The sequence below is a fragment of the Anabrus simplex genome, chromosome 1 (assembly GCF_040414725.1).
Source record: "Anabrus simplex isolate iqAnaSimp1 chromosome 1, ASM4041472v1, whole genome shotgun sequence".
NCBI classification, from domain to species: Eukaryota; Metazoa; Arthropoda; class Insecta; order Orthoptera; family Tettigoniidae; genus Anabrus; species Anabrus simplex.
In genome coordinates this window covers 127,813,329-127,826,284 of record NC_090265.1, presented here as the reverse complement: position 1 = coordinate 127,826,284, position 12,956 = coordinate 127,813,329, and the positions used below count along the sequence as shown (strand labels likewise).

The 12,956-nt window shown below is 38.4% G+C and overlaps 1 protein-coding gene across 1 annotated transcript in view; it reads right to left on the bottom strand.

Annotated features, from left to right (window-relative positions):
* The window catches only part of LOC136884631 (centrosomal protein of 152 kDa), a 280,450-nt gene that overhangs the window by 129,446 nt on the left and 138,048 nt on the right, over positions 1–12,956 (bottom strand). The window contains exon 10 of the mRNA XM_067156862.2: positions 8,920–9,041. Within this exon, the coding sequence (XP_067012963.2) occupies positions 8,920–9,041 (122 nt within the window). The remainder of the gene's footprint in view (positions 1–8,919; positions 9,042–12,956) is intronic.

Below are 12,956 nucleotides of genomic sequence, written 5' to 3'. Positions count from 1 at the left end.
TAACAAGTAACGAACTTGCGGTCATCATTTTCAGTAACTGCTAGAAGCAGAAGCACTTCCTCATCAGACGAATCCATTTCAGCTACTGTTCCCCGCTCCGGTGTGAAGACAAAGAAGAACTTCACAGCGACCGCGGGATTGTAGGTTTCGCTCCCACTCCCGCTTCCTGCGTTGGTGTGTACAGACCTTAAATGTATTCACTCATTGTGGGAGCATACTCCTACCACTGTCCCCGCTAGCCATCACCCTTGCTACTTTCATGCAGTGTTCTCCCTAGAAATTTTTGTCAGCCAGATGTCAGGAATAAGTAGCCGGGCGGTGTATACTATTTAAAACTTCAATATGAGAAAAAATTCAATTCATTCCCCTCAGGGCATTAATAATATCAGACAGGTAAACATTAACTGCAAAATTGAACTATTTTAGTGTTATTATCACAAACAAGACATAACAAAGTATTTTCAACTTCAAGTGTTCTACTGCTCCTTCCAAATCATGTAACAGAGGGCTTAGGTCTACCACTCGGTTACTATGGACATGTGGTCTGCCATACGGATTTGTGACATGCGGAATAGAGCGCTCAATGCGATTCCATGCTAACCCAGACCCTGCTCGCACACGACACTATGTGGTGGTCAAGCTAAACATTTGATCTCTGATATAATTTATGCAATTATGCTGACAATAATGATTTAGCATTTAAATTAACAGCTTTACAGTATTTACATGTTATAATGGAACTTCCAATGACTCAATTATGTATTAATATTATGTAATTAGCAAATATATAGGTTATATTAGCCGGGCAGTTTGTAAAAGCGGCAGGACAGTGCGCCCATTAAAAAGGTCCAAGGGAGAACACTGTTCATGTCCATTACTGCCAACTTGTTGTTTTAGTCATCAATCAATGGACTGGTTATGAACCTGGGTCCTCATGCACACGAAGCGCGGATGTTAACCGTTATACTAACAAGCCACCTACGAGACTGGTTTGATGCAGCATACCATGTCACCTATCTTCTTCATTTCTACATTACTGCTTCCCATATGTACCCTAATCTGCTTGCCATGAACTTCATCTACCACTTTTACTATTAAATTTTCCTCCAAACAGTTTCAGAATGGATTTAGGAATGGAAGGAACATGACTGATTATGTATGGATTTTGGACACTTTGATTACAAAGTATGTGAGGACAGCAGGGCTTAAATTATATGTAGCAGCGATTTAGAAAAAGCTTTTGATGCAGTGAGCAGGGAGGCACTATTTACGAGCTTAAGGGAGGTAGGGATGTCGAAGAAAATGAGGGGGGCAATAGAAATAATATATGAGAAAGTATCTGTGACGATTAAATTACAGGGTGGAAGGATGAGTAAGTGTTTTGAATCGAAGAGTGGGGTGAAACAAGGATGTAAGCTATCCCCGATATTATTTATATTGTTTATAGATAATATTTTAGAGACACATGGAGGAGAGAGGTGGCAATGTACTTGGATAGGGAAGATGGAGGTACCGGGGCTGCTATGTGCAGACGATTTATTGACTTTGGCATTGACGGCCAGTGGTTTGCAAAGAGGGTTAGACAAGGTAGTTAATTATACTACAAGATGGTCTCTGAGGGTAAATGTAAGAAAGACACAGATAATGGTGTGTAGGATAAGGAGTGAGGAAGGAAAAAAAATCTGGAAGGTAGATCAGGAAGAAATTAGACCAGGAGAAAAAATAGAATATTTAGGTGAAATAATTAATAATAAGGGCTAATGGAAGGAGCAGTGTAGGAGGGCTAAATTAAAGGGAAGAAGAGCGCTTGCAGCAGTGGGGGTATTAGAAAATAAATTCCCAGATATAAAATACAAAATTCCGAAAATGGTGTTTCAGTCACTGGTAAAGGGCAAAATGTTATATGGGGTGGAAGTATGGGGATTGGAGGATAGGGTAGAACTAAACCAGGTAGTTGCAAAATTTAGCAAGATCATGATGGGCCTCCCAAACTGCACAGCAAATGCGGGAGCTAGATTAGTGTGTAAAGAATCTATGGAGGTTGAAATAGCTAATAGGGTGATCAAGTAATGGATAAGATTGGAGGAAGGGAGGGGAGGGAAATTATTACAAGAAACGTATAGATTTCAGAAAAGTATGGTGAATGAAGTTTGTTGGGTTAATAAGTGTAACAAAAGGTCACAAAATCTAGGTTTGGGGGAGTATGGGGGGGAGGGGGAAGAGGAAAGAATGGGCATGGGAAAGGGTAAAGAGAAGATTATGAGATACAGAAATGCAGAGTTTAATAAGGGAATGTAGGGAGAGAGACTTTATATCAGTACTAAATAAATTGGCGGAAGCAACTAACCCGAAAACGGAGTTTGAGGACAGAAGAGCTAAGAGAGGCTTGTATTGGTGGCTATTAGTAGTTCCCAGTAATAGGGGATGGGTAGGAAAAGAAAATAAGGACAGATGTGTTTTGTGTGGGGAGGGTTGGTTGGACTTGCATATATTCAACCAATGCTGAGCTTTGGAGGAGTAAAGAAGACATTACTAAATAAGGAGGTGGAAAAGGTAGAAAAATGTTATAAGATGACATCATGGTTATGCAGAGAGTGGAAGAGAGGAGCTGCTTGCTTGTTGTTTTAAGAGGCCTAACATCGAAGGTCATCGCCCCCTAATGGTATGAAATGAAAGAACAAAAATTGCAAAGGCATCCACTGACCAAAATAAAAATAAAATATGGCATGAAGAATGAATGGATGGACAGGAACTCAACAAAACACAAAACAAACAAACAAAAACCAGTGGATCGGACTCAATACAGATCGAAAATAACATTATTACAGACCAAGGAACCACTTATAAAGCACAATGATGCTTGGTGTCTAAAGGGGGTGCAAAATCCACGTCTAAGGCCCCACAGAATGGTACATGTCGCGAGTAAAATAGAACCATGGTATGTGTCATGTTGGGGTATTAATCAGAAGTAGCGAAGACTCACGGTGTTCCACAAAAGATGGTACTACTCACAAGTATTGCAATACGTACAAGTAACGCAGACCTATGGTGTGTCTCACACAATGGCCCAATTCAGAGTCAACGCAAACCAAGAAGGTTCCCCACCCAGGTGTACTAAACACGGGCGCCGGTATTCCCGTGGTGTTCCTCACATAGTGGGTACTAATCACAGGCAACGCAGACCCACGGTGCTGCTCATATAGTGGTACAACTCACAGGCTACGCCCAGACCCGCGGTGTTGCACACATGGGAACGACGCACGGGTACTGGAATCCACCAGGCCAGGCTTTAACTGCTACTAACCACAAACCTATTTCGTACCGAATTTAGTGGTACTACTCGCAAGTACAGGCAACTTTTGGTGTTCCCCGCGTGATGGTACGATTCAAAATTAGTTTCATGGTTCTAATTCAGTCAGCCCTTGGTTGCCCCTTTTAGTTGCCTCTTACGACAGGCAGGGGATACCGCGGGTGTATTCTACATGTGCGTCCCCCACCCGCAGGGGGTGAAGAGAGGAGCAAATATTTTAAAATTCTTAAATGTGGTTAGAGCAAGATTTTTAAAGAAACTGAGGGAATAAAAGTGCATAGCTAGAAGGAGGAGAGAGAAACGATGGAAAGATTGAGGGAAATGAAGAAGGGAGGAATAGGGAAGGAGGGAGCACTGTTAAGAAAAAGGGGGGAAGGGGATTAAGTAGGGAAAGAAAGGTTTAGATGACTGGGAAGGTAGAAGGAGCTGGGTGAAGAAGGCATTTCAGTGAGGGAGGGGGGTAACAGTGGGCTTGTGGGACTGGGAGCTGCCATGGGAGAAAGCAAACTGGAGTGATCAGAAAAAGAGGCTTTAAGTGTTTGGTGAAGAGGGAGAGCATCTTGCCCAGAGGAATGGTTATCCGCCCTGAGAAGATGCTGGAAAGTAAAACGAGGAGGAGTAGTATATGAGTATTGTATATATACATATATGGATATGTACTAAGAAGAGATGGGTAAAAAAAAAAAAAAAATTAAAGGTATCAAAAGTCGAGCATGTAAATCCTTGTACGATGTGATTGTGAAAAGAGTTTGTAATAAGTAAAAATTAGATAGAAGGAGGAAGGAGTTGATAAATTGGGGAGGTGAGCAGGTGCCGCGGGTAGTAGGTAATCAAATTAGGGAAAGGGTAACATCTTGTGCATGGGAATGGAATCTGCCCAGAGCAAGATGTTTATCATAGAATGAGGAGGGTAGTCATTATGAGCAGGTAGTATATATATTAAGTTTATGGCTGCTATGTACGTTTAGATAGAAGATAGTGAATAAGTAATAAGAGGATTAAGATAGCGTGTAAGAGGTAAGAAGTGGGAAGAACTGTGAGAAGGTGGAGTGAACTAGTAGAGTATGGAAGGATAAACTGTTTGTATGTTTGTAGAGGAGGTGATGTAGAATGATGGATTGTTTATGTGTAAGTCATAAGTAAAATAAGGTGGAAAGAACTGTGAGAAGATGGAGTGAAGTAGTAGAGTTTGGAATGATAAACTGTTTATATGATTGTAGTGGAGGTGATGTAAAATGATGGTTTGTTTATGTGTAAGCAATAAGTAAAATAAGGGGAATGAATAGTGTAGTGAAGTGAAGGAGGAATTGTTCGTAGTGAGGTAATTGTGAAAGTATGTAAAAACAGATGGTGGTGGTGGCGGTGATTATTGTTTTAAAAGGAAGTACAACTAGGCAACCATCCTCTATATAACACTAATCAGAGAGAAAAAAGGGAATGGAATCGACACTTCTAAAAATGAGGGTATCGGCCAAAGAAAGACAAGGGCCACAAAGGGCATGAAAATGAAAGACTACCTAGCCCTCGCAGACCTAATATCGTCAGCGTCAAAAAAGAACAAGAGTTGACCAAGGGAAGTCGGATAGGACAGATGAAAGTGAAGAGCCTGGCACAAGTAAGTGGAAGCAATGTTAGGACTCAGCTAAGGGCCCCGTTTTTTGTTGTCAAATTTTGTCAATTTTTCCTCCTCTCACCAACATGATTCAATCTCTCTTCATATGTCATTCAATTCGAACTAAAGCTAAAGGTCCAGATAATATTCCAATATCCATGATTTCTACCTGCATGGACATAATTCTTCCTGCCCTTGTGCACTTATTTAACTTCTCTCTATAGAATGGAGTTTATCCCTCAGAGTGGAAGCGTGCCAATGTACGTCCTGTGCCCAAAAAGAAAATACCAACAGTCTGTAGTGATTTTAGGCATATCAACATCCTCTGTGCACTTAGTAAGGCACTAGAAAAGAATTGTTCATGAGCAGATATGTGAATATTTGTCTAAATACAACATTCTAAATCCCTACCAATCTGGCTTTAAGAAGGGCCATAGTAGTACTACTGCTCTTCTGAAGGTTACAGATGATATACGCGTGGCCACCGATAAGAGGCAGCTTACTATCTTATGTCTCTTTGATTTCTCTAAGGCATTTGACTCTGTTAATCATGAATTGTTTCTTGCTAAGCTGATGTCCATTGGCTTCTCCCAGAGTGCTCTGTCATGGTTTGAATCATATCTGTCAAATAGATCACAAAGAGTCACGTTCGTTGACGGTCGATTCTCTAGCTGGAAATCAGTAAACTGTGGCGTACCACAAGGATCAGTCCTGGGTCCTTTATGTTTTTCTATTTATATTAATGACATTTCTGAAGTCTTTAAAAGCAGTACCTTTCACATGTATGTGGATGACTTACAAGCTTACTTCCACTTTTGTCCCACTAACGCATCTTCTTGGATGACTCATTTTAACCATGACATCTCTCGCTTGATCGAATGGAGCGCAAATCATAACCTCCAATTAAATGTGGTTAAGACCCAGCTTATTTGCATAGGTTACACAAAACTCCTGAAAACTGCTGACCTCAAATCCCTCCCAGCAATAAAAATTCTAGAGACAGATATTCATTATAGTGACACCGTTAACAATCTAGGTCTAATTTTCGACGGAACCTTATCCTGGTCTGATCATACGTCAAATGTAATCTGAAAAGTTGTGTCATCCATGCATATTTTGAAACGTAACGTGTCATGCACACCACCTTTCATGCGAAAACTACTTGTTCAAAGTCTTATATTTCCAATAATTGACTATGGTTCAGTCGTATACAATGACTTATCTGAAACTTTGAACATAAAACTACAGAGGGTACAAAACGCATGTGTTCGTTATGTTACAAATGCCAGGTGTGATGAACACATAACACCCTATTACATACAGCTAAAATGGTTGAAACTCCATTAATGTCGGGAAATCTCAGTAGCTGTTGCTACGCAGAAAATTCTCAAACTGAAGACACCATCCTACCTTTATAACGCATTTAAACCTATGGAGTCAGTACATAACAGAGATAATAGGTTTACAAAAACCACCCTTCAAATTCCCCTTCATCGTACCACTAAATTTAACAAATCCTTTGTTTGCACTGCATCACGTATCTTTAACGTCTTTAATCTTCACCGTTTCGCAAATAACACTAACTGTAACCAACTAAAGCAGTTCGTAACATCTATCTTTCTGGAGGAGTACGCAAGAGGTGAGATCAGGCATTTTTGTGTCTAACAATCAGAAATATGTGTATTTCGAAGAAAATTGTTTCTCTGCTTTAGCTTTATATTCTTTAGATCCATGTAGTCCAAAATAACAGAAGGGCTTAATGATTTACTTTCTTACTTATTATATAATGTATGTCTTAATCTTACTGGATTTGGTATCTGTATTTTCATTTTTTAAAATTTCATGTTTAGTTTAATACTTTAATATTATAAAAATGTAGTTACTGTGTTTATAAACCTGTTTTCTATTATAAGAAGACGCTACATAAAGGGGCTTTTCAGCCTCAGTGGCATGTAAATTATGATCAATAAATTCAATTCAATTCAATTCAATCTACCAATTTCAATTTCAGCATTTTTCAATACCATTGTATTTTAAAAACTATCTATGTTTGAGGTGAGTAAATTTCTTCCTAGCTTGTGTTAGGCTATATTTGTATGGCCTCCTACTGTAATATAATAGTCCTTCAGGACTTCATTTCTGACTTTGATACTTTCTGCATCACCTGACTTCATTCAACCTCATCCCACTCACTGCTTTTGTTTTATATTAATACAGTAGAACCTCGATAATTCAAACTACATTCAAAATTCTGAATAATTTGAAGCAGCTCTCGTTACCGAAAACATGAGATACTGTTTTGCATGTTATTTAAATTGTTTAATTCGAAATACGGATAATTCATAATTCGAATTACCGAAATTCAGACTTTTAATTCGAAACTGCCTTTACATTTTAAAACAATAGTATGTTACAGAGTAATTTAAATTAAAAATTTATCCGTGTCATGATAGAACGCGTGTTCTGGAACGTGGAGGGGTAGCTTTCCGCACTTACACTCACTTCAGTGTGTCTACAGTGTGCTTCATAATTGCTAAGTTGAATGAAATTGGAATTATTTTGTATTCAACCTTTTAAGGAACGCGGTACTATCACGCAGCAAGCAGTGTGTGGAAAAACAAAATCCGCGAACACTGGCGATGCCGACAGTTAACGAAAGTGTGGCTCATATAATCAATTCGTAGGCACCGAACAATATCGTCATTACCGATGAAACTGCATTGCTTTCTTTTAATGCTGAGCCCAAACAATCATACGGTTTTAAAGGAGAAAGTGCCAGTCGGGGAATCGTACAAGGGTGGGGGTCATTGTATTGTGTTGCAATGCACACGGAAGCAAGAAATTTTATCCCCTCGTCACAGGAAAGTTCGATAAGCCACAATGTTTTAAGGGCATCCGGCACTTTCCGTGCACGCACAAGGCATCTAAAAATGCAAACAGTACAGTAATCCAAAAAATAATGCATTTGCACAGGGGAACCAGCATAATTTATCCTCGTCTTTTTTCTTTCTTTGCGTGAGGTTGCATTTGTCAGTGATTTATCCAAGTGCATTATTTGAACATTGTATATGCACCTTGTTCGATACATTTTGGACATAGTTTTTCCCACAGCAATTGAAAGATTTAAACTGTGAATCGAGGTGATTGCATGCATTAACGGGCCTTAGAATATTTTGTAATGCAGCAAGGGTTGGCACTTCTGAATTACGAACTGGCAGTTAATTCGAAATCACATAATTTGAAGTATGATTTTTGAGTCCCAACGACTTCGAATTAACAAGGTTTTACTGTATACGTCATTTTATACTCCTTCTCCAAGACCATGCCCACACCAGTGGTTATTCTTAGATCTGCATACCCAGATAGAACAACAATATTAATACCAAATTATCAGAGTTTTGATTCCCTATCCTAGAACTGTCATAACTTGTTGACATTTCTCTTTGATTTCCTTTACTGCACCTGATCTATATAAAAATTGAAAATTGGGCAGAGGGAGGGGGACCATGACAAACTGCAACCCTGTCTCACTCTTTTCTGGATAATTGCTTCTTTTACAAATCCCTTGATTCTTATCTTTGAACTGAACAGATTGTAAATAATTATCCTTTCTTGATTGATACCAATCACCTTCAGAACCCCTAAGGTGTTGGACCAGCTATCATAATCAAAACTCTTCTTCAGCTTATGAAGTAGATATTTTGAGTCCACCTAGCTGTTCACTTTTTTCCTTTCTTTTTCCTTTTTTTGCTATTTGCTTCACGTCGCACCGACACAGATAGGTCTTATGGCGATGATGGGATAGGAAAGGGCTAGGAGTGGGAAGGAAGCGGCCATGGCCTTAATTTAGGAACTTCAATATGTAGTATTAGCTCATGTGAGATCTTCATGAAATAAAATAACTAAATTGAAAAGAAAGTGCACCTAATGAGCATTAAATTCATCAGCTGATATTATTTATTGTATTTCAAAATAAAATTATGTTGCTATGGCTTACCTTGAGTTTCTCAACAGCAACAAGGTACTGTGCTTCCTGTTTCTGCAATGCAGCAACACTCTGCTCACGGTTTGTCAACTGTGCTTTCAAACGTGATATCTCCTCACGTTTCAGTCTCTGACCTGTAGGTATTTAATAGCTTTACTATGTACTTGAGAGATGAGAAAGGCTGAATGCAAGTGAAATGAATGAATGAATAAATAGATAAATAAATAAATAAAACCACAAACAATATATCAATGGTATGATGATAAAACAATGCTACTTTTAATTATGTCACAAAAAGAATTTCACTCTTAAATGTATGTAGTAGAATATTGTATTTTTTTAAGGTGTAAATTTCAGTGCCATACAGTGTGGTTTGTTAGCATACCACATGGAAAAACTGTACAATGAAACGCACTAACAGGGGAGACTAACGAATACAGATCACTAAATTATGTACAAACATTTGTAATAATAATAATAATAATAATAATAATAATAATAATATTATTATTATTATTATTATTATTATTATTATTATTTGCTTCACGTCCCACTGTCTACTTCACGGTTTTTGGAGATGCCGTGATGCCAGAATTTAGTCCCACAGGAGTTCTTTTACGTGCCAGTAAATCTACCGACATGAGGTTGGCGTATTTGAGCACCTTCAAATACCACCGAACTGAGCCAGGATCAAACCTGCCACGTTGGGGTCAGAAGGCCAGCGCCTCAACCGTCTGAGCCACTCAGCCCGCCTAAAACATTTTTAAAACTGAATAAAACTTGGAGACCTGTAGAATATATCTTTTTCAAAGAAACGTTTACTATGTGGTGTAAAATATTATTGTAGGATATTTTATTTCTATTCCTTTTATCTATCTAAATTTGGAAATGTAACTACTAAATTGCTAGTTGTTTTACGTCGCTCCGACACAGATAGGTCTATTGAAGTAACAACAGTAAGTTATTTATTAGACCACCTAATCAATACAAAATCTAGTCTTGGATGTTTTACATAAATTTGTTAACTAATTGTGAGTTTGTAGATATTCTAGTTGAAAAGGCATATAATAGTGGAATCTGTAAAAGGAAGCAAGAAACGTAGAGTTAATTGTGTGAAAAGATATTTGAAAATATTGAAGTAGAATCTTGTGCACTTACCATTTGATGGTGACAAAGACAGTTTGTAACGTTATGAGGTTGAAGTATTTGCAACAGTAGACTTCTTGCTACGTGTGTTATAGCTGAAGATTTGTGCTGGAGGAGAATCTGTTTGCTTTGACGTAACTATTGGAGGGGGGCTGCTATTGGTGGGAGGGAAGGAAGAGAGTGTATTACTGCGGTCACAATTTGCAACATTTGAGCATTACTTCAAATTTTGAGATGGTCCACAGAGATCCTATTCGAAACTGTTCTTCAACTTCTATTCTACAACTTCATATTCTCAACGTGTTCTACTTCACCATATGCCTCTGACTTTCGTCTTTTATCTTCAAGATCATGATTAATTTTGGATCTCTCGACTAACCTTTGACTTTTGTTCTCTTTTCTTTACTTTGATTATATACAATTTTTCGCCATCATCTAATTATAACCGCCAAACTATCAACTTTATTTTTATGCAATCTTACTACTTGTTGTATAACAATCTGTTGTTTTATCCATTGCACTTATTTTAGCAGTCTTCTAATGTTAATTTTGTTAATACTTCCACTATTATAACCCATTGTATTTTTTAAACCATCATTGTTATTTTTAATGTTATTTTACTTCAAATCTCTTCAAGATTTTAAAATTCATTTCATTATTACATGTTATTTAGACGCTTATTTTTCCATTCTGTTTGTACATTCCTTGCCAAACCCCTCTAGTGCGACGGTGCGTCGCAAAGCACTTTTTTTTTTTATTTTTTTTTTTTTTTATAATACAGAACTCTGTTCATGTGGCTGTTGGTCACAGTATTGTGAAGACGCTTATTTTTAATTAAAGGTTAAGACTAAGCTGATGATGCCTTCAGGGAAGGCGAAACATGTACCACTATTAGTTAACAAATTTATATAAATCATCCAAGACTAGATTTTGTATTGATTAGGTGGTCTAATAAATAACTTACTGTTATTACTTCAATCAAATACCATCAATACGGACCAAAAATGATATTTATTACATGTAACAGATAGGTCTTATGGCGACGATGGGGCAGGAAAGGGCTGAAGGAAGCGGCCATGTCCTTAATTTAGGTACAGCCCCAGCATTTGCCTGGTGTGAAAATGGGAAACCACGGAAAACCATTTTCAGGGCTGCCGACAGTGGGGTTCAAACCTACTATCCCCCGAATACTGGATACTGGCCGCACTTAAGCGACTGCAGCTATCGAGCTCGGTCTTACTAAATTGTAAAGGGTTATTATTGTTGTGATATTTTGTAATGTTCTGGAAATTTTCGTGACACGGACTTTTGGAACAGGGTGTGTCTGCCCCTGTCGATTCTAGAAGCATGTTTTTACTAATTTTGGAAGATGGAGAGTTTGCGATTAGGGTTAGGTGAAGTTCTGGAATACTGTGAAAACATCGCGACTTGGTAAGGGGATTTGATTGGTGGATCTGGGTGGCGAGAGGGAAGCTTATCTGGTCCGATTGTTTACTCTGTGATCGCTCCAGGGCCAGCTTTGCCTTCTTAAGAGAGCGGAGCAAGATTTCATGGTCTTTTCGTTTCTTGTCAGTCCAGCGATCAGGCGCACTTCGGGAATCCTCCCACCCAGGATGGCGTACCTTGGGGTAAGCACTGTTGGTTTCATTTCCATCTTAATTTATATTTAATGTTTGCTTGCATTTTGACATAGGAGTTTACCCCATACTCGCCCGGACTCGCACTCAATTATTAAGATGCCTTAGCTATTAGCTGGGCCTGCCCGTTTGATTTTGGAGGTATTCCCCTTTTCTTTTGGTTTTGTAAACAGTATAACTAGTAGATTAATTTTATTTCCCTCGGGGTTTGCCTCCACTAACTTTGTATCACTTGATGCACGCTAGTTTTTCCTCTGCCCTGCATCAGAAGTGTTTATGGTGTGGTAGCAAGTTGAACTGGCCTCTGCATCAAGTTTTTAAGTATTTCTAATTCTCCCTTGTTTCCATTATGTGGCGCGATTGTCTGAAACACGTCGACTTTCACATGATATTGTATTTGTATCATGTGGTTCCTATTAGCCTTAAACTTTGTATTTTGAAAGTTGCATTATGTTAAGGTATCTCTGGTTAGCCTCTTTGACTTGAAAGAAAAGCCCTAGTCAAATCACATCTAATTTTGTTGTTTTGAATTCTCGTAACTGGATTTTTGAATTGATGGATTTTGTTTCGAATTTTCTTTGGAATGTGTATTAAAAAAAATTAACTGATCAAGGGATCACCGTTGTTTTCTTAAAATCCGCAATCTACGTATCCCCATGGCCCTGGTGAGGTTCCCACGCCTGCTCCACCCCCTTTCTTATAGTCGTCACATTGCCCAACCTGATGTTCATTTGTTTATACTTGATGTAGTTTATCTGATGTCTTGGTTTGTGCTAAAGGTGTTAAAGTGCTGTATAGTTAAATTTTTCTTTTTCTTTACTATATGTCGTGTAACCACTGGAACCCTGTTACATATTGGTAGCCGAGCAAGTGATTGATTGTGGACGAAAGAAACGTGAACGGTGATCGTCGTAACTAACCTAAAAATGCTTAATGTCTAAAATTTGTAAATCACCTTGAAATTTAGTTTCTGCCTGTCAGGATGGCTCGTACTGTTCCTAACCCTTTCTATTTGAGAAAGTTAGAATTAATTTACGAACTTCAAATCCGTAAATTGAATTCCACAGGCAATGGTTACAACATTATCTGGACCGGATTCGGGATTCGTTGTCTCTTAAATTGCCAGCTGATGTGTGGCAGGAGTGTGAATCCTTATTAGTACAATTTTCAAGGATATTTGACAAAATCGTAGGCTTGCTTGAACGGAATGAGTTGCCTAATGCAAGTTCTGAGGTTCAAGTGTGTACCCCTTCTGAATCGTGTGAA